Source organism: Cydia pomonella, chromosome 23 (genome assembly GCF_033807575.1).
Source record: "Cydia pomonella isolate Wapato2018A chromosome 23, ilCydPomo1, whole genome shotgun sequence".
Taxonomy (NCBI): Eukaryota; Metazoa; Arthropoda; class Insecta; order Lepidoptera; family Tortricidae; genus Cydia; species Cydia pomonella.
In genome coordinates this window covers 2511248-2536629 of record NC_084725.1, presented here as the reverse complement: position 1 = coordinate 2536629, position 25382 = coordinate 2511248, and the positions used below count along the sequence as shown (strand labels likewise).

The window sequence follows — 25382 nt, the reverse complement described above, 5'->3', positions numbered from 1 at the left end:
GTACTCGCCCATCATGGTCCAATGTGTAGGCGAGCCACTAGATATTTAGACTGAACGCTATTTTGCCTCAGAAATAAGGATGACAGCAAATGAATGTTGTCATGCCTGAACATTTTTAGTTCAAAATTGCACGGCACTGTATTAGTCCAACAGTTTCTTTTGAATAATAACAAATGTAAATAAAAGTAGTCACTTTATTACAAATACTTTTAAAATTAAGGCACTTAGGTCATAAACTTTCACAATTTTATTAAAACATTCATAATCATAATAAAACTAAATGTAAAACTTACACTTACTAATGGACGAAATTTAAACTTAAATTACAATGTCTAAAGTAAACATACTCGAGATCGTTGTGACCACTACACATTTTTATTTAAAAAAAAAACTGGACCGAAGGTCGATGTGGCAAAGACCGGCCATAAAATATATTGTGGAGAAAATCGTCACAGTGCAATAACTATTGGTACTATACGTACGTCGTTCAGGCCTAACGGACTACGTTAGTAATTTAGTCGAGTGGTGAGTATAACGTGTCTGAACACCAATTTATTAAGAGTAGATTAGTCAGTTATTTAGTCAAGTGGATCCATTTTCTGGCGAGTAAGCCTACCACCACCCTTACTAATCTACTCGACTAAATTTTTGGTGTTCAGACACGTTTAGTAACTAAAATACATAAGGTACCACATTGTCGCTTACCATAAGGACGACATTTGCTCGTATCTTTATACGCGAGCGAAAATTTGTTACCTTTTGCTTGAGAATAACACAAATGGGGCTTAAGTGGAGTATGTGTACAAACGCGAGAGTTATAACGAAAGAGCTCTTAGACGGTCTTCCCCACATTGACCTTTGTAAAGCCACCATATAAGCTACCAATCTGTAAATTTGTATTGCATAAACATTCACAAATTAAATTTCAAACAAATATTCTCAAATTAAAGAACGAAAATATAAAATAATTTTTTTACAGGTATTAAAAAATTTAAGGATAACACGATTTTTTTACTTTTATTTGATAAAATTCAGCCTTAACCTTTTAACCGCTTAGAATTTTTCATCGAGCGTGCTCGTGTCGCCGCCGGTACGAAGTTACACGAAGTTTTGTTTTATCAGACTCCGGCGAAATGAGCTGGAATGTCTTATATATCAGATTACGGCAGTTAAAAGGTTAATAACTCTGCTGTAAAAGCTTTATAATATTAAAATCGTTATATTTTCTTTGTAAAATTATACATTTCATTAAACAAATTTTGTTATATTGCAATATCCACCATTAGAAATCACACAGTTTTTACTGTATTTTATTACAGCATTATACATTTAAAATCTTCAAATATTTACTGAAAGTTTTATATCTTATACAATATCCATATAAAAATACTTCTTTTAAAAAGTTTAGGCTATACACAATTACCTCAGTTAAGTTGCTGTCGTTGGAATTACCTGGAAAGCAGATATTCAAGTATTAGAAAGGTATTCCCCGTGCCTAGTAGTATTTAATTTACCGTATTTAGTAATGCAAAAAAAAACGAACTATTCCTATGCTTATATTTTTGGCCATTCTCATTAGGCGAGTCCGTTTTTGCTGAGCACAGTTTTTCTCTAGAACTCACCTCAGCGCTCGGCGTTGAGTAAATACGGCACGACGTCGTCAATGCTGACGTCGCCGACGAATCCTAAAAAAAAAAATTACATTATGGCAAGCATAGTTTTAAGGGCTCCGTAGTTAACTAGGAACGATTATAGTTTCGCCATGTCCATCTGTCTGTCATACCGACAAAACGCTTTTATATGGGAGCTCATTTTGGGGCCAATCAGATGAGAATTTAGACCAATAGAGAACAGCTAGCGCTGGTAGCCTACCGGTAAGAACGTGCGACTTGCAATCCGGAAGTCGCGGGTTCGAACCCCGGCTCGTACCAATGACTTTTCGGAACTTACTTACGACATTATTCATATTTACCAGTCTCTTTTCGGTGAAGGAAAACATCGTCTGGACTAATTCCAGCAAGGCCTAGTTTTCCCTCTGGGTTGGAAGGTCAGATGGCAATCGCTTTCATAAAGCTAGTGCTTACGCCAATTCTTGGGATTACGTGCCAAGCGGACCCCAGCATAAGCCGTGGCAAAAAGCCGGGACAACGCGAGGGAGATAATGAAGAGAAGAGAGGAGAACAGCTAGACAGCCGGACATGTAACGAATGGAATCAGGCGTTACTTTGCGGAAATCCATACATACGAGGTGCGGTCCAAAAATTTCTGGCTGGAGAAATTTGGCGGCTTAAAAAAAAATAAAAAATATGTCATCGCGATTGTCATTTATTCTGCTTTTTCGTGTATGGTTTTGGGATTTCTGTTGGTTGTTGTTTTGATTTCACGGCGTTTTAACGATAGTAAGTCGAAGAATTTTCGAAATGTTCAAATTGGAATATCGCTCCGTGATCAAATTCCTGACAAAGGAAGGGGTCAGTCCGACTGATATAAAAAAAAGGTTAGATGCCGTGTACAGGGATACTTCTCCGTCATTTTCCACGGTAAAAGAATGGAGTAAGCAGTTTCGTTTAGGGCGGGAGTCCATTGACGACGAACCTCGCTCCGGCCGGCCTGTGGAGGTACTCACCAAGGACTGTGTCAAATTAGTGGAAGAGGAAGTTCTGAGTGATCGAAGACTTAAGACTAAAGAAATAGCGGCAAGAACCGGGCTTTCGAAAACTTCAGTACTTAGGATTCTTCATGAACATCTTCACATGAATAAAGTTAGTGCTAGGTGGGTACCCAAACTTCTTTCGAGCTTGCAGCGAACTGAGCGAAAAGCGTGTTCTCAAGAAGTTTTAGATGCGTATAGGCGTTACGGAAAAAGTTATTTGGAGTCGATTGTTACGGGAGATGAAACCATGGTTTTATACTATGATCCTCTGTCGAAAAGGGAATCGATGGAGTGGCGCCGTCTTGGTGAAAGGCCGCCTAGAAAGGCCAAGGTACCGTAAAATGCTGCAACTTTGCCATTTAAGCTCAATTTTGCCTATTTCATTTCAATTACGACCTCTCGAATTTGCTTAGTTTTTTCTTGTTTTTTACCATTTGGTAGTAATCTTCATTATTCTGGCAACACATATTTCATTTTTTTACAATGGTAACTCCATTGTTGCTCCGCCAGTTACGTATCATAAGTCGGCGTGAGCGGCAGCATTTTTTTAGGGTCTCGCAACTTTTGAATTTTTATCTACGAAAAAGGTTTTTTTTGAGAAGTGGTAACGTCCCAGGGTAAGTAAAGACTGTCTATTTCCCGTAAGTTTAATATTTTCAAGAAAAGGACATGATTTCAGCATCATAACGTACTAGGCAATATTGGGCAGTGTTTTGGAAACTTGAATGACACAATTTTGCCTGGGTCTAGGGCTGTCACTAGCTGGATTTTATAAATGTACAGAAAAGAGTAAAAGTAAGCTTGCCTGAACTGCTTAAATGAGTTTATTTATTACAAGCTTTTTATTAACTTGCAATGTTTGTTTGTTTAAGTCAAATCTTGCAAGTCGATTTTCACCGACTTTCAGTGTGGGTACCTATGTAGATCTGTTGACAATGCAATAATAGACTAACGTTAACAAAAAAAAACTTATGGGTATTAAAATGAAAATTATAAAAAACAACTTATTGCAATCTGTTATTATATTTTTATTGTAGTTACTTGCAATTGTATATTTATTGTATTATAATTATGTTGTATGTTTACTTGTAATTGTCTTTTTGTTCAAAATTTGCAATCTAATTTTCAACCACTTATTAGCGACCAATTGAGGTGTTTGACATACTTATGTAACTTGGGTGACAATGCAATGTTTATGGTACCATCGAGATGGTCTGATGATGGAGACCGAAAATAGCAACTTCTAAACTACACATAATAAATCCACTGTGTTTAGGCTCATTTGATTTGTCTTGCAGTTATCTTTTTATCGAAATCTGGGTTGTCAGGTGATTAGAACTTTACAATGAAATAGAACTTTACACAATAATGCATTGAAAATTAGCATAATAGTGTATCTGCAATGTACTTGTAATAAAAAAATTCAAATAAGTTCAAATTATTAAATACTAAAAGAAAAAGAAATCAAACAACATTATATTACATTTGTTTGTTGATTATTTTGTAACTAACAATATAAATAGATTTTTTTAATAATAATAATTTTTTGGCACAACCCTACAGTTAACGATGTTTTTGTATAGAAAGTTTGTGGAACCTGCTACAACTTTACCTATTGCATGTGAAAAAAAAAGTATTAAGCTTATGGCAATAATTTGACTGTCAGGGGCAAGCATAATGTCTCATGCACAAGAGTAAATAATTATTGCAAATAGCAACACATTATTTATGGGGATATCCGTCTAGGCAAAGTTACGTCTTAGGCCTACAACTTTGCCTGCCACTTTGATTGCTTGTAAATCGGAAATACAGTATGATTAGGTAATGATATTTGAGTCTTATCTGGTAAGGTACAGGGTATGTTATCCGACTAATACTCATGAAACTCATAATGAAAAATAGGTTCACAGATATAAGAAAAAAACGTCAAAATCCAGGCAAAGTTGCAGCGTTTTACGGTAACGCAATCCACCAAAAAGATAATGGCAACGGTATTCTGGGATTGTCACGGAATACTAATGATTGATATAAAAGAAAGGAATACCACGGTAAATGGCACTTACTACGCCACCCTTATTGAGCAATTACGAGAGGCAATCAAGCAGAAGCGACGTGGAAAACTCAGTAGAGGTGTTCGGCTTCTCCACGATAATGCTCCCGTTCACACCGCTGCAATTGCCAAAGCTGCTGTAACAAAATGTGGCTTCGAGGAAATTCGCCACCCGCCTTACAGCCCCGACCTGGCCCCAAGCGACTATTATCTGTTCTCGAGACTTAAGGCAGACTTAAGGGGAAGACGATTTTCTTCGGATGATGAAGTGGCTCAAGCTGTTTTCGCCCATTTTGAGGACAAAACTCCAGAGTATTTTTTTAAGGGGATAGAAATGCTTATCACGAGATCTGCAAAGTGCGTTGAAATAGAGGGGGACTATATCGAAAAATAAAAAAGGTTTTGTAAATATATCTACTTGTTTTCTTTGTTAGGCCGGACACTTTTGGACCGCACCTCGTATATAACCGGACATGTGAAAGCATTTGTGCTCAAGCTGAAACGGGGACGCTTCGCTTTTGCCTCGAGTCGCTTGGTCCTACCTACCCACAAAGAACACGTCCTCGAGGAAGGGCCCGGTGAAGGCGCGCAGCACGGGCATCTGCAGCAGCAGCGTGGCGCCGCGCTCCTCGTCCAGGGAGCGCAGCACGGACTACCTACCCACAAAGAACACGTCCTCGAGGAAGGGCCCGGTGAAGGCGCGCAGCACGGGCAGCTGCAGCAGCAGCGTGGCGCCGCGCTCCTCGTCCAGGGAGCGCAGCACGGACTACCTACCCACAAAGAACACGTCCTCGAGGAAGGGCCCGGTGAAGGCGCGCAGCACGGGCAGCTGCAGCAGCAGCGTGGCGCCGCGCTCCTCGTCCAGGGAGCGCAGCACGGACTACCTACCCACAAAGAACACGTCCTCGAGGAAGGGCCCGGTGAAGGCGCGCAGCACGGGCAGCTGCAGCAGCAGCGTGGCGCCGCGCTCCTCGTCCAGGGAGCGCAGCACGGACTACCTACCCACAAAGAACACGTCCTCGAGGAAGGGCCCGGTGAAGGCGCGCAGCACGGGCAGCTGCAGCAGCAGCGTGGCGCCGCGCTCCTCGTCCAGGGAGCGCAGCACGGACTACCTACCCACAAAGAACACGTCCTCGAGGAAGGGCCCGGTGAAGGCGCGCAGCACGGGCAGCTGCAGCAGCAGCGTGGCGCCGCGCTCCTCGTCCAGGGAGCGCAGCACGGACTACCTACCCACAAAGAACACGTCCTCGAGGAAGGGCCCGGTGAAGGCGCGCAGCACGGGCAGCTGCAGCAGCAGCGTGGCGCCGCGCTCCTCGTCCAGGGAGCGCAGCACGGACTACCTACCCACAAAGAACACGTCCTCGAGGAAGGGCCCGGTGAAGGCGCGCAGCACGGGCAGCTGCAGCAGCAGCGTGGCGCCGCGCTCCTCGTCCAGGGAGCGCAGCACGGACTACCTACCCACAAAGAACACGTCCTCGAGGAAGGGCCCGGTGAAGGCGCGCAGCACGGGCAGCTGCAGCAGCAGCGTGGCGCCGCGCTCCTCGTCCAGGGAGCGCAGCACGGACTACCTACCCACAAAGAACACGTCCTCGAGGAAGGGCCCGGTGAAGGCGCGCAGCACGGGCAGCTGCAGCAGCAGCGTGGCGCCGCGCTCCTCGTCCGGCGCGCACAGCGCGCGCAGGGAGCGCAGCACGGACGACTGCAGCTCGCGGAGCTTCTTGGTTAGGAAGTCTGGGGCGCCATCTGTCGACAAATTTATGCGTTAGAACCATACACCCCGTGGTGGCCGGCTACATACTCAACCAGTGGCATAAAAAGTAGTGAGAGAACTAGGCAGAGACGTAGAGTGGCCACGTTACTCGTCATGCCCACCGCTTCCGATTTTGCCGGCGGTTTTTTGGCGCGAGTCAAAACACACAATAAAACAACAAAATACACAATATAGTTTTCACGTCAGCAGCTCGAACAAGGGTAATTTGCTGCTTAAAAACAGTCAGGAAAATCGCATTTTTAGACTTTGAGACAAAATAACATTCAAGTGACCTTTACATCGAATGTTATTTCAACGTGCGGAGCCTAATACAAGTTCGAAATATTTGGATTCTATTGTCTTTGTCCCTTTCGCGTCTTTAGTAAATAGAAAGAGACAAAAATAAGTGCATACGTAATTCAACGGTATATTAATGGTTGATATTAGACCCCCGAAATAAGTCAGACCGTATCGTTCCAAACGTATCGTACGTATCGTTCCTACGAGTCCTGAATCGTAATAAATTAATAATTAATTAATAAAAACACCATACTTTACGTATTTTATTATACAATCAAAACAATGAACTTAAGGTGGTTCGATTAGGTTACCCAAAGCTTAAACCTCACTAGATGGCGCCACAATTGCAAATTTAGAGTTTTAATTTTTTTGTGGAGTAGTCTTGGTATTTCTATACTGTAAATTATGTTTAGCGCACTCAATAAATAAATATTGAACTATTACAACAAACATTGAACACTTCATTGTACAAAAACTACCCCTTAATGTCGACAGAATGTTTCTTGACTCTATTTCTAAGTATCACTCACACATTCAAACAGTCTTACTGGGATCCTTGTAGTAGACAATTTGGCACAGCGTGAGTAGGCTTCAATAGCGTTGCGGTATGTACGTGGAAATACATGCAAGAGGATGTGGGTTCGAGACTCATTAATTTTTTTTTTGTTATCAGTATTATCAAGTAGGTACCTATTATTAATAAATTATTTTATGAGAAATATGAGCGTTTTCCATAAAAATATTCAAAATCTGATTCTCACACATCATGATATTTTTGGGTTCTTCCAACTCAGAATCACTAGCATAATCAATCCTCGTGTTAAAAAAACCCGAAAATTTGTATTGAAATTTTAGTTTTACATTGAAATTTCTTTCACACTAAAATGTGACGTAATAACTAACTAAAACTAACTAACTGCTTTGGCTCAGCGATCCAAAAAGAATCTTGGCCTCCGAAACGAGAGAACGCCACCTGTCCCGATCCAGCGCGGTTTCCTGCCATGAATTGGCATTCAGCCGACGCAGGTCCGCCTCCACGATATCACACCAGCGGTACCTGGGGCGCCCGATCGGTCGACGGCCGGTTGGTCGCCCCAAGTACGCTTCCTTGACTACGCGATCCTCCCCCATTCTGAGTAGGTGACCGAGCCAGCGAAGTCTGTGGGATTTAGTTACGCCTATGATATTGGGCTCAGCCACCAACTCTTCGATCTCGGCATTTTTCCGGATCCTCCAGGAGCCGTCGTCACTTCGGACAGGTCCCAGGATCTTCCTGAGCACTTTTCTTTCCGCTATCAGGAGCTGACTTTCCTCTTTTTGAGTTAGTGTCCAGGCCTCACAGCCGTACATGAGAATAGGCCGAATGACGGTTTTATAGATTCTTAGTTTTGTACTCTTACTGAGAAGCCTGGACACCAACACTTTATGGAGGGCTGCACTACATCGTAGTGCGTTTTGAATACGCAGTGCAATCTCCTCCTCCCGGGTGTTTGTATCGGTGACTGTACATCCGAGGTAGCGGAACTTGTCAACACCCTGATAGACGGAACCCTCCACATGAAGGCTGTCACGGCGAACTCGCGTGTTTTTGTACCGTTTCATGTGAAGGTATACGGTTTTTGCTTGATTGATCCTGAGACCTATCTTGGTTGCTTCCTGCTCGAGGACCTTTACCGCCTCAACCACCTCTTCACGGCGTTCCCCTAACAAAGCAAGGTCATCCGCATACCCAATCACCTTGTACCTCCCACCCAGCTCAACTCCTACGAAGACGAACGTTACTAGAAAATGTGACGTAATGGTATGGATATTTTAGGATATCTTTTTTTAATGCTAGGGTGGAGAAGAGTCTAAGTAGAATGAACCTAAGAAAGTCCAAATTTGTAAGTCAGATTTTCAGGTATTTTTTTCAAAAAAAAACGCTGTTTTGTTCCAAAATTAAAGCAATCCCTTACTGCCCAGCCTCTAAAAAAGTAGGTACTATTTTACAGTAGAATTACAGAAATTACAGTGAGTTACAAAATTGCATGGCCTTCTATTTATAACCATTATAAAAAGAAATGAGATATTTACCATGTTTGTTTATATTATTGATTTCCCGATATTTTGACACAACTAGAAGTTTCACACAATGCCTAGAGATAGAAAATTATTTATTTATTTTATTTATTGTCAATTTCATTCAACGGATCACATCATATCCAATTTATGTGTTTATGTATTGCATTGTTTTCTACCTAGTTGGTTATTAAATTCTGTTACTTCAATAATCTTTATCTACATAAAATATACCAACGAAAGTTTAATAAAGTATATATTAAAATGAAGTACACAAAATCAGGAATTACATATGACAATATCATTCAAAATCGCCTCCTCTGGCTTTGACACAGGCCCTCAAACGACGAGGCCAGTCATCAATAGCGGCACGCACGATTGTCATGTCTAATTCCGTCACTGTCTTAACTATGGCCCGCTTGAGGGAGTTAAGATTTGTGTGGGGTTTAGCACAGGCTTTCTCCTCAATAACCTGCTATATGGCATAATCCAGGGGGTTAAGGTCCGGGCTGGAGGACGGCCAGTCTTCGTGGGCAATAAAGTCAATTTTGTTCCTTCGAAACCAGGCTTGAGTTGTTTTTGCCTTATGTGCAGGAGCTGAGTCCTGTTCAAAGATCCATGGCTGGTTTTGAAATAGGGTGTGGCTTAAGGGCTTCACTATTGGTTCGAGAACGGTTTCCAGTTTCCGGTTTGCACACCTTTTTCACAGAAATGAATCTGTGTTAGCCCTGAGTATGACACACCCAAAATCATGTTTGACGGGTGCCCACATTTGTGCAACGCAATAGGGTTGTTTCCATCTACAAATCTTAGGGCATAATTGTATCCCAAAAATTTTTTTGGATTATAAGAACATGTTGAACTACTTTTAGGGGACCTGTAATGACCATATTTTTGTAAATATTGAATTTAAAATACGGCACACGTCACGTGACCAAACTCGAAACGTCATTGAAGATTCTGATGACGTCACAACTCTCGGATTGACACTGTTGACAGTTAGGCGATTAACAACAAATGACAAATATCAGTTGACAGTTCGTATCTTCTACGTGTGTATGTAGTTATGTGTCAAACCATAAACTGTGACGTCACACAATTTTCAAAGAGCGTTTTGGGCGCGAAAGCATCTTTCAAAATATATTTTGTTAATTTAACATATTTAAAGCCGTTTTTAGTATAAAAGCTGAATTTTAAGGCAACTTTTAGTTAATATAGAAAGTAATACAAGCGTTTCAAAAAATTGGAATACGATTCTCTTTTAGGCCCCAATTCATTATAGATACGACGAGATAAGCGTTATGTGTGGTATATAATTATAGCTCACAAATCCACCACATTATGTCATTTTTTATTTTTTCGGTAGCATTTGTTTTAACGGAAATAAAGAGGTTGCAAATCGAGTAACAGAACTTCAGAACAGATATCATTTGATATTTACCAGTCGCTTTTCGGTGAAGGAAAACATCGTGAGGAAACTGGACAAATCCCAACAAGGTTTAGTTTTACCCTCTGGGTTGGAAGGTCAGATGGCAGTTGTCGCGCCTTCTATACCCACCTTGTGTAACACAAGTGCCTGAATCCAAGCGGGTATAAATTCGCTTGGGCAACAAAATATATATCACATCATCAATACATATAATACCATGCCACATGAGAGTAGGAGAAGGGGGTCACCTTCGACCACACTGTTACATGTACAGTATATTTACTTCAGAGTTGGCATCGCACGCATCAATATGAGAGTCTAGTCTACTGGCCTATCCAGAGTGACTCATCCGTACGATCGGTTCGCCTCCAGACTAGGTACTACCGACTAGTACCCTGGTGTCCTACACACCACCTGGACGTGGGGGCGATGCCCCCACGGGGTCCTCCATAAGCCTGCCCCCTAGACCCGGCCCTTGTACTCCAACTCATAACCGACCGTACTACATGCTTTGCCTGTGTGCTTCCGGTACACACTCCATGAAGCTACGGGCTTCCCTGTCCAATGTCCTTGTTGTCTAGGTACATACACCTCAAGATTGGACTACACCTTAGTGAAACTACGTTAACCAAGGACCGTTGGTCAACCCCCTTGTTCCACTCCCATGCAGCTAGGATGTCGATTATATAAGCGTAAATATGTGTATAAACACTCACCAGGGCAGGCTCCCGTTACCGCGTGGAGGCACACTGAGTACTTAATTTCTCAGCACACCCAGCGCCATTCCACGCCTCATGCACGTACCTTCATTTTGATCTTCCCAATGGCGCCATCGTGCTTTTTCCGCCATCGGAACTGTCATCCGAGCAGTCAGTGTTGCCACATGACAAAGTAGTAACCTAGTTGATACCACTTACCAACTTACATCGCGCTTGGCGCGACACTCCCCAGAACAAGGAAGGTTACTGTAGCAAGGCAAGCAGGTGTCGCGTCCACTCCAGGATTTTATCCCTGGCGCGAATGGCTGCGATCCGCTTGATTCTGCCAACGCCTCTTTCTTCTGGCTGCTCCTCTGGTGGTGGGACTTCATTGTTACTGGTCATGTCACATCCAGCCAGAGTATCCACGTCGACATCCGGCCGTTCATCAAGTGCAGGTGTATGAGGATTTGAACTGTTTGGAGCATCCAACTCCCCGCTGTCCTCTTCCATCTCAGTCGCGTCTGCCGCTACCGGTTCTACCACAGGCGTCTCGTCATCTACCTCCAGCGGGTAGAGATGGCCAATGGAACGTGTCAAGGAAGAATCGTCAACCTTGACCCTCGCTACTCTACATTCACCATCACTTCCCCTGATCAGCTCGTGGATCTTCCCCACTTTCCAGAGGTTTCTGTTCTTGAGGTCCGATTTAACCTGTACAAGGTCGCCTACTTGTGGTGATCGATGAGATTTAACTCTAGGCTGCTTGGGAGAGTTGTTGTACCTTTCTCTCAGGCTAGCAAGATACTGCTTGACGAACATCCTCTTAAATTCTTCTAGGATATTGCATCCTCTCTTCCAGCTCTCAAACAGGTCGCTCTTTGTAGCAGTGTTACAAGTCGGAATATCCACGGCAGATGGTCTCATGGTCAAACATTGTCCTAGGCTTATGAAATCTGCCGGGCAGAGGACATGTTCCACTTCTGTACCAACTCTTGCCAGTGGTCTTGAATTCAGTACTGTTTCCACTTCCTTTATCACTGTCAGTAGCCTGGTATCATTGAGAAGGTGTTTTTCTAGGGTTCTTTTAAGGCAATGCTTCACCAAGGCCACTAGCCGCTCGTAAAACCCTCCATGCCACGGTGCTAGTTGACATATGAATTTCCACTGGATGTCATTCTTAATGCAGTATGGCTGTTGTACCATTTCAGCGACTAACTTAAAACAAGTCGCATTATCCGAGTACATTCGTTGTGGCTTGTTTCTAGCAGCTATAAATCGTCGCAAGGCTAGGAGACATTCTTCTGCCGAAAGGTCCTTCACGATTTCAAGATGTATCGCTCTTACTGTCAAACACGTGAATAAGGCTACCCATCGTTTCTCTTTACCAGTCTGGGTACTCACAAATAGCGGTCCCAGATAGTCCACACCAGTGAAAGTGAAGGGTCTGCTATAATTTACTCGTTCTGGAGGCAGCGCCGGTGTGGCTGGTAAACGATACGGACCGCCGCCGTGTTTTACACATTGGGTACATCGCTTTAACACCTTTATTACCTGGGCTTTCCCTTGGGGTATCCAATACCGTTCCCTGATGATACTCAGTGTGTGTGGAGCACCGACGTGGTAGTTACTCTCATGCGTCTCCTTTATGATTCTGTCAGTGAATTCGGAATTTTTTGGCAGTAGTATCGGATACTTCATGTCATAGCTCCAGGTGGTGTTCGCCATACGCCCACGGCACCTAAGAAAGCCGTCTACATCAACAAAGAGATCTAAGTTTCGTGCTAAATGTGTTCTTTTGCCATTTAGTTCTTCTTGGAAGTGCTTCCTTTGTAGATCTTTTATCTCGGACACTATTTTGGCCACAATGGTCTGCTGCTGGATACCTCCTTCATCGGCAGGATTGTCGAGTTCCATGCTTCCATCAGTAGGATATTCACCACTCTCTGTAGGTATGCTCGAATCCTGGGTTTCCATTGGTTCAACGGGATCACTGGGACTTCCTTGCTCGGGGGTCTTACTCTGGTCTGCAACCTCACCAATGGATACTTCCTGTGTCAGCTCACCTGGGTTGTCACCCAGGACCTCCCCAACAGACAGAAGGTTCTGATGTGCCTCGTAGAGTCTATTTTGGGGCCAGCAGGATTCTTTATTAACGAGAAACTCTGGTCCGTTAAACCAAAGTTGCCTTTTCTCTTCAAACAGTTCAGGACGCGTAGCAATATCAGCAGGATTTGCTTTTGTGTGAACGTAGAACATCTCTGTGTTAGGGTGGTCACGCTTGATTTCGTTCACTCTGTTGGCGACAAAGGGTGGAAGCAGTTTGTTTGACCTCATCCAACTAAGTACAACCAAACTATCTGACCACAAATATTCTTTCTCAATATCAAGATCAAGATGGTTCCTTACGTATTTCAGGAGTCTGCTTCCTATCAGAAATCCTAGTAGTTCCAATTTAGGAATTTTTAATTCGTCTTTGTCTTTGGTCTGTGACACGTGCGATTTTGCCATCAACAGAGAGACTGATTTTCCTTGTCCATCTTCAATCACTTTAAGGTAGATAACGGCAGCATAAGCGTCTTTGGAAGCATCTGTGAAACAGTGCAAGTGGTACTTAAGGTCACTCCTTGAGACATCTGTACCAAGGTACCTAGGCACCTCTGTGTCCACTATGGATTTCAGACCTTCCATGACAATTTTCACAGACTGTGTCAACTCCATAGGTAGTTCTGTATCCCATTTACATTTCCTTTCACAGATATCCTGGAAGATCAGCTTCATTGACAACATGAGTGGGCATACAAAGCCACAGGGGTCATATACACGTGCTAGAGCCCGAAGAACTTTTCTCTTTGTGTTTATCGGAGGATCTGTGCTGAAGTGGTCCTCAGTCAAATTCAGTTTCAGCGTATCTTCTTCGACATTCCACATAAGTCCAAGCACTTTGACCAGTCCATGTTTGACTGACCTATGATGTTCTGGTATCATATCCATGAAGCTCTGATTGTTTGATATCCAGTCCCTCATATTCATAGACAGTTGTTCAAACACCGTTCTTGCTTGGTCATAGATCTGCTTAGCCTCCTGCAAGGTATCAGCTCCAGTCACTAGGTTATCCACATAGCACTTGTCAGCGACTTGTTTCAGCAAGGCCTTGTTTGACTGGCTTATGTAGTGTCGGATCGTCGCTGTCAGTAAGAATGGACTAGCAACAACTCCAAAAGGTACTCTGCAGAACCTCAGATACAGTAGGTTATCCTCCGTCACTTCCTTGGTCGTGTCCTTTAACCAGAGGAACCTTGTGACATCGCGATCATCCTCTTGAAGTGCTACTTGTAGGAACGCCTTCTCTACATCAGCCAGTATGCCATACTTCTTTGTTCGGAACTTCAAAAGTAATGCAGTTAGGTCTTCTAACATAGAAGGTCCACTGTAAAGGCACTCATTGAGGCTTTTCTGTCCAGTACTTTTGGCACTAGCGTCGTATACTATCCTCCCTTTGCCGCCATCTTGTTTCACGATATGGTGGGCGAGGTAGTGAATTGGGTGGTCTCCGTTCAAGTCTAACCCTCTCGTAACGACTTCTATAATTCCTAGATCCAGTTGTTCCCTCAAGATAGAGTCGTACTCCTTAATTAACTGCAAGTCCAGTCTCTTCACGTTACTCTTCAATCGACCTAAGGCCAATCCAAAATTTGATGGCAATTCTGGTGGGTACTCAATCCAGGGCCATTTTACTAAGTACCGGCCTTCCTGATATTGCACAGTCTCATTGAAGTGACGAACTGCTTCTTCTTGTCTCGTAGCCTTTGGTGAGTCTGTGATCCCTAGGTTCTCTAATGACCATAAGAACCTTACATCTATGTTTCTTAAAGGCAGATCTGGCTCACTGAAATACGGACAGCTAGGAGTGTGACACTGACAATATGTGACCACTGAGAGGACCTCGCTTCTTTCTTCAGATGTAAGCTTCCCTGTAGGCACCCATCCAAAATCAGTATCCAATAACCAAAAATCTTCCGACACCTGGATCTTTCTTTCTCTGAGGATAGCGCCAAAGAAATCATTTCCGATGAGTACATCTACAACCTCTCCAACTGTCTCATCATCAGCAACAATATCGACTCCAGGATACTTGAAGGATGTCACCGGAACTCTGTCTGTGATTCTTGGTACGACGTTCACCGTAAACTGCTTGGTGACATTGCGTTTCGTCAGGATGTTGACTGTTGTTGAGGGGGTCGACGTCTCCCGAGGTTCAGAAGCTCCGAAGGTGAATATGAGTAGCAGGTCTTCCTGGAGGGTAGGCAGGCCTAACTTTTTTGCAGCTGCTACAGTAATGTAACTCCGCTGACTACCGCAGTCTAAGAAGATTCTGCCTTTGCTACTTTTCTTAGTTAGAGGATTTTGAAGAGTTGCCACTGCGGTCTGCAAAAAAGTGTGTTTGTTAGAAGTAGCACACAAGGATTTTAAAGAGTGCTTCTCTAAAATATCATGTTCCTCACCATCTGAGGCCGGATTGGGACAGAATATGAGCAGGTGGTCTCCTTTACAGCGGAAGCAAGCAATCTTGCGCTTGCAGGATGATGTTGTATGATTGCGTCGAAGGCAGTGTAGACACCTTCCTGTCACTTGCTTCTGACGAGCTTCAACTGTACTGTATTTTCGACAGTCCCTGCTAGCATGTCCTTTCAGATTGCAAAACAAGCATGCCCTTTTTGGTCGCTTTGAAGGTGGTGCACCTGCACCAGCATTTCCCGCATGTTTCCGCTTCCGGCTACTCAAAGACCTTACCTCTGTACGGACTTGCAGTGCCTCAGTTGTGCTACTACCATGCACGGCAATGGTCTCTGGAGTTGGTACTACTGTAGCTGCTGACTTCTCCATTGCCGTGATTATGCGGTCTAAATTATTTCTGATGGCCTTCAAGTCAGTACCTTCACCTATGAGGTGGTGCTCATGGATCACCCTTTCTGGGAACTTTGATAATACCAGCGCTCTTAAATGGTTGCCTCCAACTGGTTCCCCGAGCTTCTCCAACACCCTGAGATTTCGCTCAACACTATCCAGAACACTCCGGCAGCTGGTACTAGTATGGTCTGCCTTTTGAAGTTGGTTGAGTGCTGTATAATGTGCGTCTATTAAAGTGTCAGTTGACCCATAACGTTGCTTCAAAGTATCCACTGCAACAGAGTAGTTGGCGTTGGTAGCTGCCATTCCTGAAACCGTTTCAAGAGCTGCACCTTTTAGGCAGCTCAGGAGGTACATAAGTTTCTCTGATTCCTGTAACTGTCTCTGGTCTACATTGGCAGCAAATCGGTCCCAAAATTCGCACCATTTCAGCTTATCGCCGGAGAAGGTTGGCAGGCTCAACTCGGGTAGCTTTGACTTATTGACAGCTCCACTTCGCCTCTTGTTAATCTGCCATGCAATTTCCAGTTCTGTCAATATATCTTCGGCCTTGAGTTGATCCTGTGTCATGCTAACCACGTCTGCATCCGGCACCACACTTAAATATTGAAATATCTCCTTCTCAAAGGTCCCCAAGCACTGTTTCAATTTTAGGTGGAGTGCCGTGAACTTGTCTTCACTGACAACTCCGTCTGCTTGCAATTGCTCCCAGAGGGCCTGAGAGTCCGCAGTCACCGTTAGTAACTTTTCATGGCGCAGCTTAACCCGACTGTATAAACTTGCCATGATGCCAGCTGAAAATAATTAACACAGTTAGCCTACACTCGTTTGGCGTATAAATAACCATTATGGCGATATCCGTGGCTACTCAACGCCAGAATTCTACAAAATACTATGTAATTCAAAAATGTAGGTAGTATTCGTCTTGGCGGAGGCACTACCGTGCTTCCCATTACTTTCTTCAGCCTAATGTTGTTTTTTCCAGTGATTTCACGTCGAATGTTCCCAACAAATAACATACATCTTTACGTATTCATGGTTTAAACTCACCCAGGAAACCGTGCGGCCGTACAAGTAAACAACTTATTCTTTTTTTTTTTCGTTCCGGGCGGTGGAATGAACACGCGTATGCTACATATCACAAAACACGTCTCGAACTGGCCAGGTACATTCCCTGCTTCTTGGTGCAGCTGTAATGTACACAGAATACCAAAATGACCACATTTTACAAAATGATCTAACATATTTGTTGATAATTCTAAGATAAACTTTGTCGCCGAGAGGCCGACGGCGCCATGGCGGCTTAACCAACTACATTACAACTTATTCGTACCTGCAATTGTGCTGCAACTCGCTTTGGAAATGATTCCCTGTACCAGAACTGAGACAGCAATCCCCACAACACTGTGATTTATCAACTACCTAATACACTTAATGATAAGCTTAAGCAAGAAACTTGAAGACGCCACTCGCTCAAGTCGCTCGAGTAACTTTGAATACCGCGAAATTTCTGCTTTTTCCTCGTTGTTTTTTTTCTTGACGTTGGGTCTTGCTAGGATTGCCAGTGCGCAGTGGTGCGTTCCGATTCTCATTCATGTCTGGAAGATTGTTTGACTTATCGGTAAATTTACCAAATAGTAAATCTAATTAAACGCGAATAAGAAATATAAATTATCATAAGTAATCTATTGAATAAAAGGTAATTTATAGTTACCCTTCATCTGACATTCTATACCACGCTCGTTCGTTTATCACTAAAAATAAAATGATGAAATCTGAACGTACGCTTAAGGACATAGATAAGGTAAAAAAGGAACAATTATCTATTACCATCTATATAAAAGGTATGATAGCCAACATAACAAAAATACCTTATGAATATATCTTAAAATAATAATTACACAACAACGATCGAGTGTATAATCATAACAGTTAGGTAATATTTTAATGTAGCCCAATACTTAATCTAGCCTAGGGTGCACCCTTTTACCACAAAAACGAAACAAAGGTTAAATTAGTACTACGGGATTGAAACAACATTCCGTTTTAATTCTTTAATAAACTCGTCGCATGCTGTGAAAGTAATAATAATTAATTTCGTACGTATTTTCAAAAGAAAATACGCCAACCGGGTACCTTGAGCTCAAACAATTCAAAACTTAATTTGACAATCTCCGCTACAAGGCCCTTCAAAGTGATCTACAGATGGAATAGCCAAACTTAATCTGGCTTCCCATCATCTAAAATCTCAGATCATCTCCACCAATTTTGTCGCGCCTTCTATACCCACCTTGTGTAACACAAGTGCCTGAATCCAAGCGGGTATAAATTCGCTTGGGCAACAAAATATATATCACATCATCAATACATATAATACCATGCCACATGAGAGTAGGAGAAGGGGGTCACCTTCGACCACACTGTTACATGTACAGTATATTTACTTCAGAGTTGGCATCGCACGCATCAATATGAGAGTCTAGTCTACTGGCCTATCCAGAGTGACTCATCCGTACGATCGGTTCGCCTCCAGACTAGGTACTACCGACTAGTACCCTGGTGTCCTACACACCACCTGGACGTGGGGGCGATGCCCCCACGGGGTCCTCCATAAGCCTGCCCCCTAGACCCGGCCCTTGTACTCCAACTCATAACCGACCGTACTACATGCTTTGCCTGTGTGCTTCCGGTACACACTCCATGAAGCTACGGGCTTCCCTGTCCAATGTCCTTGTTGTCTAGGTACATACACCTCAAGATTGGACTACACCTTAGTGAAACTACGTTAACCAAGGACCGTTGGTCAACCCCCTTGTTCCACTCCCATGCAGCTAGGATGTCGATTATATAAGCGTAAATATGTGTATAAACACTCACCAGGGCAGGCTCCCGTTACCGCGTGGAGGCACACTGAGTACTTAATTTCTCAGCACACCCAGCGCCATTCCACGCCTCATGCACGTACCTTCATTTTGATCTTCCCAATGGCGCCATCGTGCTTTTTCCGCCATCGGAACTGTCATCCGAGCAGTCAGTGTTGCCACATGACAAAGTAGTAACCTAGTTGATACCACTTACCAACTTACATCGCGCTTGGCGCGACAGCAGTGGCTTTCGTAAAAACTAGTGCCTACGCCAAATCTTGGGATTAGTTGTCAAAGCGGACCCCAAGCTCCATTGAGCCGTGGCAATATGCTGGGACAACGCTAGGAAGAAAGAAAGAAATCGAGTAACAGAACTTAGTAACCAACTAGGTATAATAGTTATGATGTAAATGTCCATATCATGTTGGAGTCATATATGTATTAGCCAACTAATTATTCAAGATCAATACACTTAGGTCCCTTAGGTATTCGCCTAAGTACAATCTCGGGCAAAATTGAGTTTTATAAAAGTGAACTAGTTTCTAGGTCATATTTTCTATGAATTGGTCATTTTTGTAGACTCCAATTACAGTTACACTTTTCCTGGTTTTTCGCGGACCAGAATATCGATGATTTTTGTAACTTGATTTAGACGTTGCTATCATTTTCAATCCAAAAACACATAAAATCACAATTCAGAACATGCGGCAGCTTTGTTTTCTATCGAGTACCTCAAGCACCAGGGCGGCTACCGGGAAAATCGAAATTCGTCAATTTCGGGCATTTTTCTCTGTCACTCTAATTACGTCTTAGTGAGAGTAAAAGAGAAAGATCCCCACAATTTGCGAATTTAGGTTTTCGCGGTAGGCCCCCAGGTCCTGTCAAGTTTCAGCAGTGTTGCCAGGTGAGCGGAAGAGAATTATCGTACTTGAGTGTCAATATCAAAAAGGCAGCCCCTAAAAATGTCTTGCAAAATAAGCTTAAACTTCCAATTAATAATAAAAAAAGACAATTTTTGTCTAAATTGCGCAAAAAATCTGTTTATGTTTGTGTATTTTTGGGATAGACTCAAACGGTATACAGGAAATTGTGACATTTTAAACTTTAAACTTACACCAAGGAGCCGAACACCCAAAAGATACTAATTTTAGCCTATTTCTGAGAGAAAGTGTCATATTTTGCTTCAAATTACTAGACTTTTAAGGTGACATCGTCCAAGGGCTGAAATTATAGTACTTTAGTGTACGATAATGCTCTTTGGAACATTACGTCATACCGGGGCCCAAATTATCGTACATGTACGACAATTATCGTACGCCTGGTCACACTGAGTGTCAGTGTCGACAGAGTCAGCTAAAAACGCGTCAAACATCGCAACGTCGCGCCGATGCATGGAGTGGCAACGCCGCAATGTATTTGTACACGACATTTGTCACACACACATGAGTAAAATTTATAAAAATATAACGTTGATTATTGCATGATTTCTGTATGAAACAAAGTTTTTCTATTAATTTAGCGCAAATGAATATTCGAAAGTAGATGCGCAACTATTTATGTAATAATATTGTGTAATTAATTAATAAATAGCGATTGTTTTTTGTATGAAAATCGAACCACCTTAAAAAAAACGCAATTGTTACGCAAAGTAAATAATTCTACTTTTAACGATCTCTACTATAGTTGACTAATAGTTGTATCCGCAATTCGGACCGTATCTTACAAAATTTTTTTTTTACAAAAAAAAGTTGTGAATTGATGTTCGTTACTTCATTATTTCCATAGGTATTATTTAATTGAAATTTCTTTCGTTTTGTTTTATTGCGGCAATTAAACTTAATTGTTAGAATACCTACCTTCCGAAAACATGAGTGAAATAGTGATGAAGATGGATTACATTTTTTCAGGTTGTATTTTTACCTTACAAATATGTTCTAACTGCCGACGTGAAATTTTTTGTGTACTACACGAGATCAAAGTTCTATATAGAATCTTTCGCTTGGACGGGGCTCAAAATAAGCACTCGAAGAAATATCAAACTTTGCTATCTTATTGTACAAATAACTATTTCCTACTGCTCTACTGTTATCTGTCATTTATACATTCATTAACACGAATATAAGAACATACATAAAAGGTTCCAAGAAAAGTCTATATTGTCTATTCCTCATAACAGCACTTGTGCTTTAAAATCGCTATAACGTTACTTCGATTAATGGCTACCAACCTAACAAAGTCAAAACTAGTACAGTTTCAAACTAAGTGCATTGCTGCCAACTTACTAAATATTCATTTGGTTGCATAGTAGAAACAATTCATAATTTTAAAACTAATACGGGACTTAATTGCGTAAACTTACGTTTATTATATGGCCTGACGTTTCGAATGTGACGTTACGTTCGTGATCACAGTGTGTTTGTATTAGTTTTAAAATTATGAATGAAAATCGTGTTGGTTCAAATCAAAATGTAGAAACAATTGCTTCATAAGTCAGAAACACGCATGTGACACCCGTAATATAGCAACACCCATAGACTACGAAGACCGCTTAGCGTTGCTTGTTAGTCTCCATAGGCTACTGTGGCCAAAATCGAGAAAAAAACTGTCCAAAAATTTAATTTAGCAAAGTGCAAGTACCAGGGCCTCATGAGTTACGAGGAGGTGTCGCCGACCGGCCGGGCCGCGGCGGGCCGGGCGCGGAACAAGGGATGCTCGCGTATCTTAGCATATACTTTTGCTTGGTTTACTAAATTAAGATTTATTTCTGTTGACTCGTAGGAAGAACATTGTATGCAACGTTGTATAAGTGGGTCAAAAAATGCTCGTGGCGTATTCCTTTACAATATTCGCCGCCTTCTTTGACCCTTCTTATACAACTGTTGCATAAAATACAATTGGAAACTTAATACTGTAATACATTAATAGAATAATTTATTGAATTAAAATCCGTGACTGCGGAAACTCTAGCTATCCAACGGTGCCGGTCGGCGATCCAGTGACCATAAACATATGTACAGGCATATCTTTTATACAGAATACAGTTTTCCATATTTTACGTAGGTTCTACCTATTAATCTTTTCGACACCGTGTCAAACACAAAAGCTGTCACTCGGACGCCACGTCACCAAAGTGTCAAAACTGAAATTGAACTTTACGCATGTTCACGTAGGTCTATATTGCTCTGTCTGTGACAGATTCATCCGTCGTTGGCGTTGTTGGACCTACGGTGCGGATATATTCGTCATTGGCGTCAAAAGTTAATTTGACTTGTAAACCGACCAAGTAGACCTAACTTTATGAAGGACGAAAGTACACATACACTTAATTTCGGAATAGAATCAGAGATGGCGCTTTCAAACGAGTTTCCGTAAAATTATGCAAGGTAGAGGCACGGAACAAAATCTACGTCCTTAAACTACGTCCGAAAGAGAGGTATGGACATTGTGAAAGTCTTCTCGCTTTGTGTGGTAGGGCACAGCACAGCGGATGTCATTCCAGATCTAGAGCAGATCGAGCCCAACTGGGGAAGTACCTCCATTTTACAGAAAACCGCAGCCAAATAACACTAGACCCTACTCATAGTGTTGTGTTCCTGCCGGTGAGTAAGGTTGTCAGAGCTCAACGAGGGGGGGGGGGGGGGGGTTTGCTAGGGTCGGCAACGCGCGTGTAACTCATCTGGAGTTGCAGGCGTACATAGGCTACGGAGACAGCTTACCATCAGGCGGCATAACCTTTCTCCGGGAGTTGGGATCCGCACACGGGACTCGGCCAGGGCACACAATCCTTCCACGTATCCGAAATTCACAAGGTTCGCGGAGCACCACACAGGCGTCTAGTTGCATGTCTTATCTCGCTTACACGCAGCTGCTCCATATTGCCGATATATTGTTGCAAGCGAGTCAGCATGTGCTCACTTCAGACACTCGTCTAAATAATGATGATAATTAATTACTAACCTGGTGAGAACAGGCACAACGCTCGAAGATGCGCGTGTTCCCTCTCGCTCACACGCAGTTGCTCCATATTGCCGATGTATTGTTGCAAGCGAGTCAGCATGCTGCTCACTTCTGATACTCGCTCATCGGAATAGTCCGCTGTGGTAATCTGTAAAAAATGTTGTTTCACTTGTTGGCAAAATTTGTTTAACCTTCGTGCCTTGAAACACTCGCAACACTGAAGATACCACTTTTCTAATCACTCGCTACGCTCGTGGTTCAATTATGGAATCTTTCGCTCGCTCGGGTATCAATATAATATTTTCATAGAACTACACACTTTGTCATTGCAAACGTCTTGTAGAGCTAGCTTGGTTTGACTTTATTTATTCATCATATTTCTAGTTTTACTTGACTCCGTATCGCCTCCTCACATGGCGACCGTGACAGGCTACTAACCTATCGATTTAGTTTAGTAGAATTACCTCGGCGCCGCGTTCTCGCTCGCACTCAGCATTGCCGGCTCGCTCTCGCAGCACGGCCTGCAGATGCGCGACCATTTGCGGCAGCAATGCAGTCAGCTGCAATGCGGACGACAATTTGGCCAGCCCTAATACGAAGAGTTCGGGCCAGCATTTCTTGAGCAGGGTCACTTGAATCTCGAATCTGTAACACACAGATGATTAATATTTATGGCACACACACACACACATATACACACATACAAGCACGCACACACACATACACACGCGCGCATATAAAAGCAAGCACGCCCACACGCCCGTGCATGCACTTACAAGCACACATGCGTGCGCGTTCGTGCAAGCACGTGAACACTCTCACACTCACGCTCACGCACACAAACACACTTACGCAGACGTACACACTAACGCGCACGTACACACGCGTACATACCCACACACACGAACACACACACACGCGCGCAAACACTCATGCACACGTACACACACGCACACAAACTCATGTAAACTTGTATTTACGGTAGAGCCCTGGCAGCGGGTATCGCCAGCAGCCAGCGGCTGACGGCGGCCAGCAGCCGCGCGCCCGCCTCGCACGCCGCGTGCAGCCGCAGGTGCGGCGGCGCGCCGCCGGGGAGCGCCATGTGCAGTGTTAACGATTCTGGAGTCGATAGCACCGCTGAAGGGTCCACCACTGAAAACAAGGTAACTATAGATAAAGGAAAACAAATATTGTAGATTTGAGAGTTGAACAGTAGTACATTAAAAAAAAAAAAATAAGAGTATTGTTATTGATAGTCGTCGGATTTAAAAAGGCCTTTGGTTTTACGCGAGTGCTCAAAAAAGGGGTTATTGAAGCATTTTCTTTGTATTTCTAGAATATTTACCTTCTGGTTGCGGAGCATCAGCTTGCGGCGCGAGAGGCGCCTCCGGGGCCGCGTACGCCGACTGCAGGTATTCATTGATAGCACCTACGAATAACATTCAGTTACAATGGTTTTAATAGAAGATACACGATACCATAATGCAGATAAATATAGCTATGTCATAACAATGTTTTTCTACTCGTAGACTGTAATGATTGAATTAAGATTTAGTTTACCAAACTATAATTGCGTACTTTTCATGTATGAGTTCCGACTCAACTATAAGATTCATTTCGATACGCTGTAGTCAACTGTAAAAAAATTTGAGCAATCACGTGCCGCCGCGCTCCCGTGTAGCGCGTTTATGTCTACATTTTTGTCTTGAAATACTTAAAAAAATAAAAATAATAATAAAATCTTTATTGCCACACAAACAAAATTTACAATTTCCGTAAAAATATGGGTACTTACCAATTTTCATTAATTATTAAAGTTTTATAGTAAATAAAATATTATTTTAGATGACTCGTAGAAAAAGTATTGTATACAATAGTGATATAGTCAAGCTCTCTATTATATTTTGAATGAAATTAAATGAATGACCGATTATTGATCGGATTTTAAATCGATTCTGGTCAAATTTTGAGAAAAGTTGCAATAGTTATAAAGTGTTTACGATCAAAAAATTTTTTTTTTTAATAAATAAATAAATATTATAGGACATTATTACACAAATTGACTAAGTCCCACAGTAAGCAGATAAGGCTTGTGTTGAGTGTACTTAGACAACGATATATATAATATATAAATATTTATAAATACTTAAATACATAGAAAACACCCATGACTCAGGAACAAATATCCATGCTCATCACACGAATAAATGCCCTTACCAGGATTTGAACCCGGGACCATCAGCTTCGTAGGCAGGGTCACTACCCACTAGGCCAAACCGGTCGTCAATATTTATAGTTTTAAATTATACAAAGACAGAGCCAACAGTACTATAAGGGTACGAAGCACTCACCAAACTGCCCCATCTTGAAGAGGTTCTTGGCGAGCTGCGTCTGCAGCAGCAGCTGCTGGCGCCGCGCGCCCTCCAGCTCGCCGGCGCCCAGGTAGCCCGGCACTGCGCCACTCCAAACATTTCATCACGCTCCCGAGAAATAGTACATTACAGTACATATGGTGCTACTTTACCGCACTAGTGCGCAAATTCGCATATTACGTTACTGTGTCAAACATTTAAAGGGCCATATGTACTGTAAAACGTTGTACGATACATGTGCGAATAGGTAATTCGCAACTCGTGTCGATTTAAAACACTCCCTTCGGTCGTGTTTTAATTTATCGCCACTCGTTTTGAATTTCCTATTTTTCGCACTTGT

General features: G+C 42.7%; 2 protein-coding genes across 5 annotated transcripts in view; both read right to left on the bottom strand.

Moving 5' to 3' along the window:
* Positions 1-180: 180 nt before the first annotated feature.
* Positions 181-25382, bottom strand: part of LOC133530713 (nuclear receptor subfamily 2 group C member 2) — a 33204-nt gene continuing 8002 nt past the window's right edge. For 3 of the 4 annotated variants that reach the window (XM_061868736.1, XM_061868734.1, XM_061868735.1), the window contains exons 6-11: positions 25022-25123; positions 24016-24099; positions 23651-23822; positions 23135-23315; positions 22671-22818; positions 6135-6446 (exon numbers count right to left, since the gene is read on the bottom strand). In XM_061868736.1, coding sequence (XP_061724720.1) covers positions 6268-6446; positions 22671-22818; positions 23135-23315; positions 23651-23822; positions 24016-24099; positions 25022-25123 — 866 coding nt within the window. In that variant the 3' untranslated portion in view covers positions 6135-6267. Of the gene's footprint in view, positions 1453-1622; positions 1686-6134; positions 6447-22670; positions 22819-23134; positions 23316-23650; positions 23823-24015; positions 24100-25021; positions 25124-25382 lie in introns of those variants that run through there. The other variant, XM_061868737.1, reaches the window with a different exon arrangement.
* LOC133530711 (uncharacterized) lies at positions 10709-17623 on the bottom strand. The gene is made up of 2 exons (XM_061868732.1): positions 17183-17623; positions 10709-17039 (listed from the first exon to the last, which is right to left on the bottom strand). Exon 2 carries the CDS (start codon positions 16633-16635, stop codon positions 11203-11205), a length of 5433 nt encoding a protein of 1810 aa, XP_061724716.1. The 5' UTR covers positions 16636-17039; positions 17183-17623; the 3' UTR covers positions 10709-11202.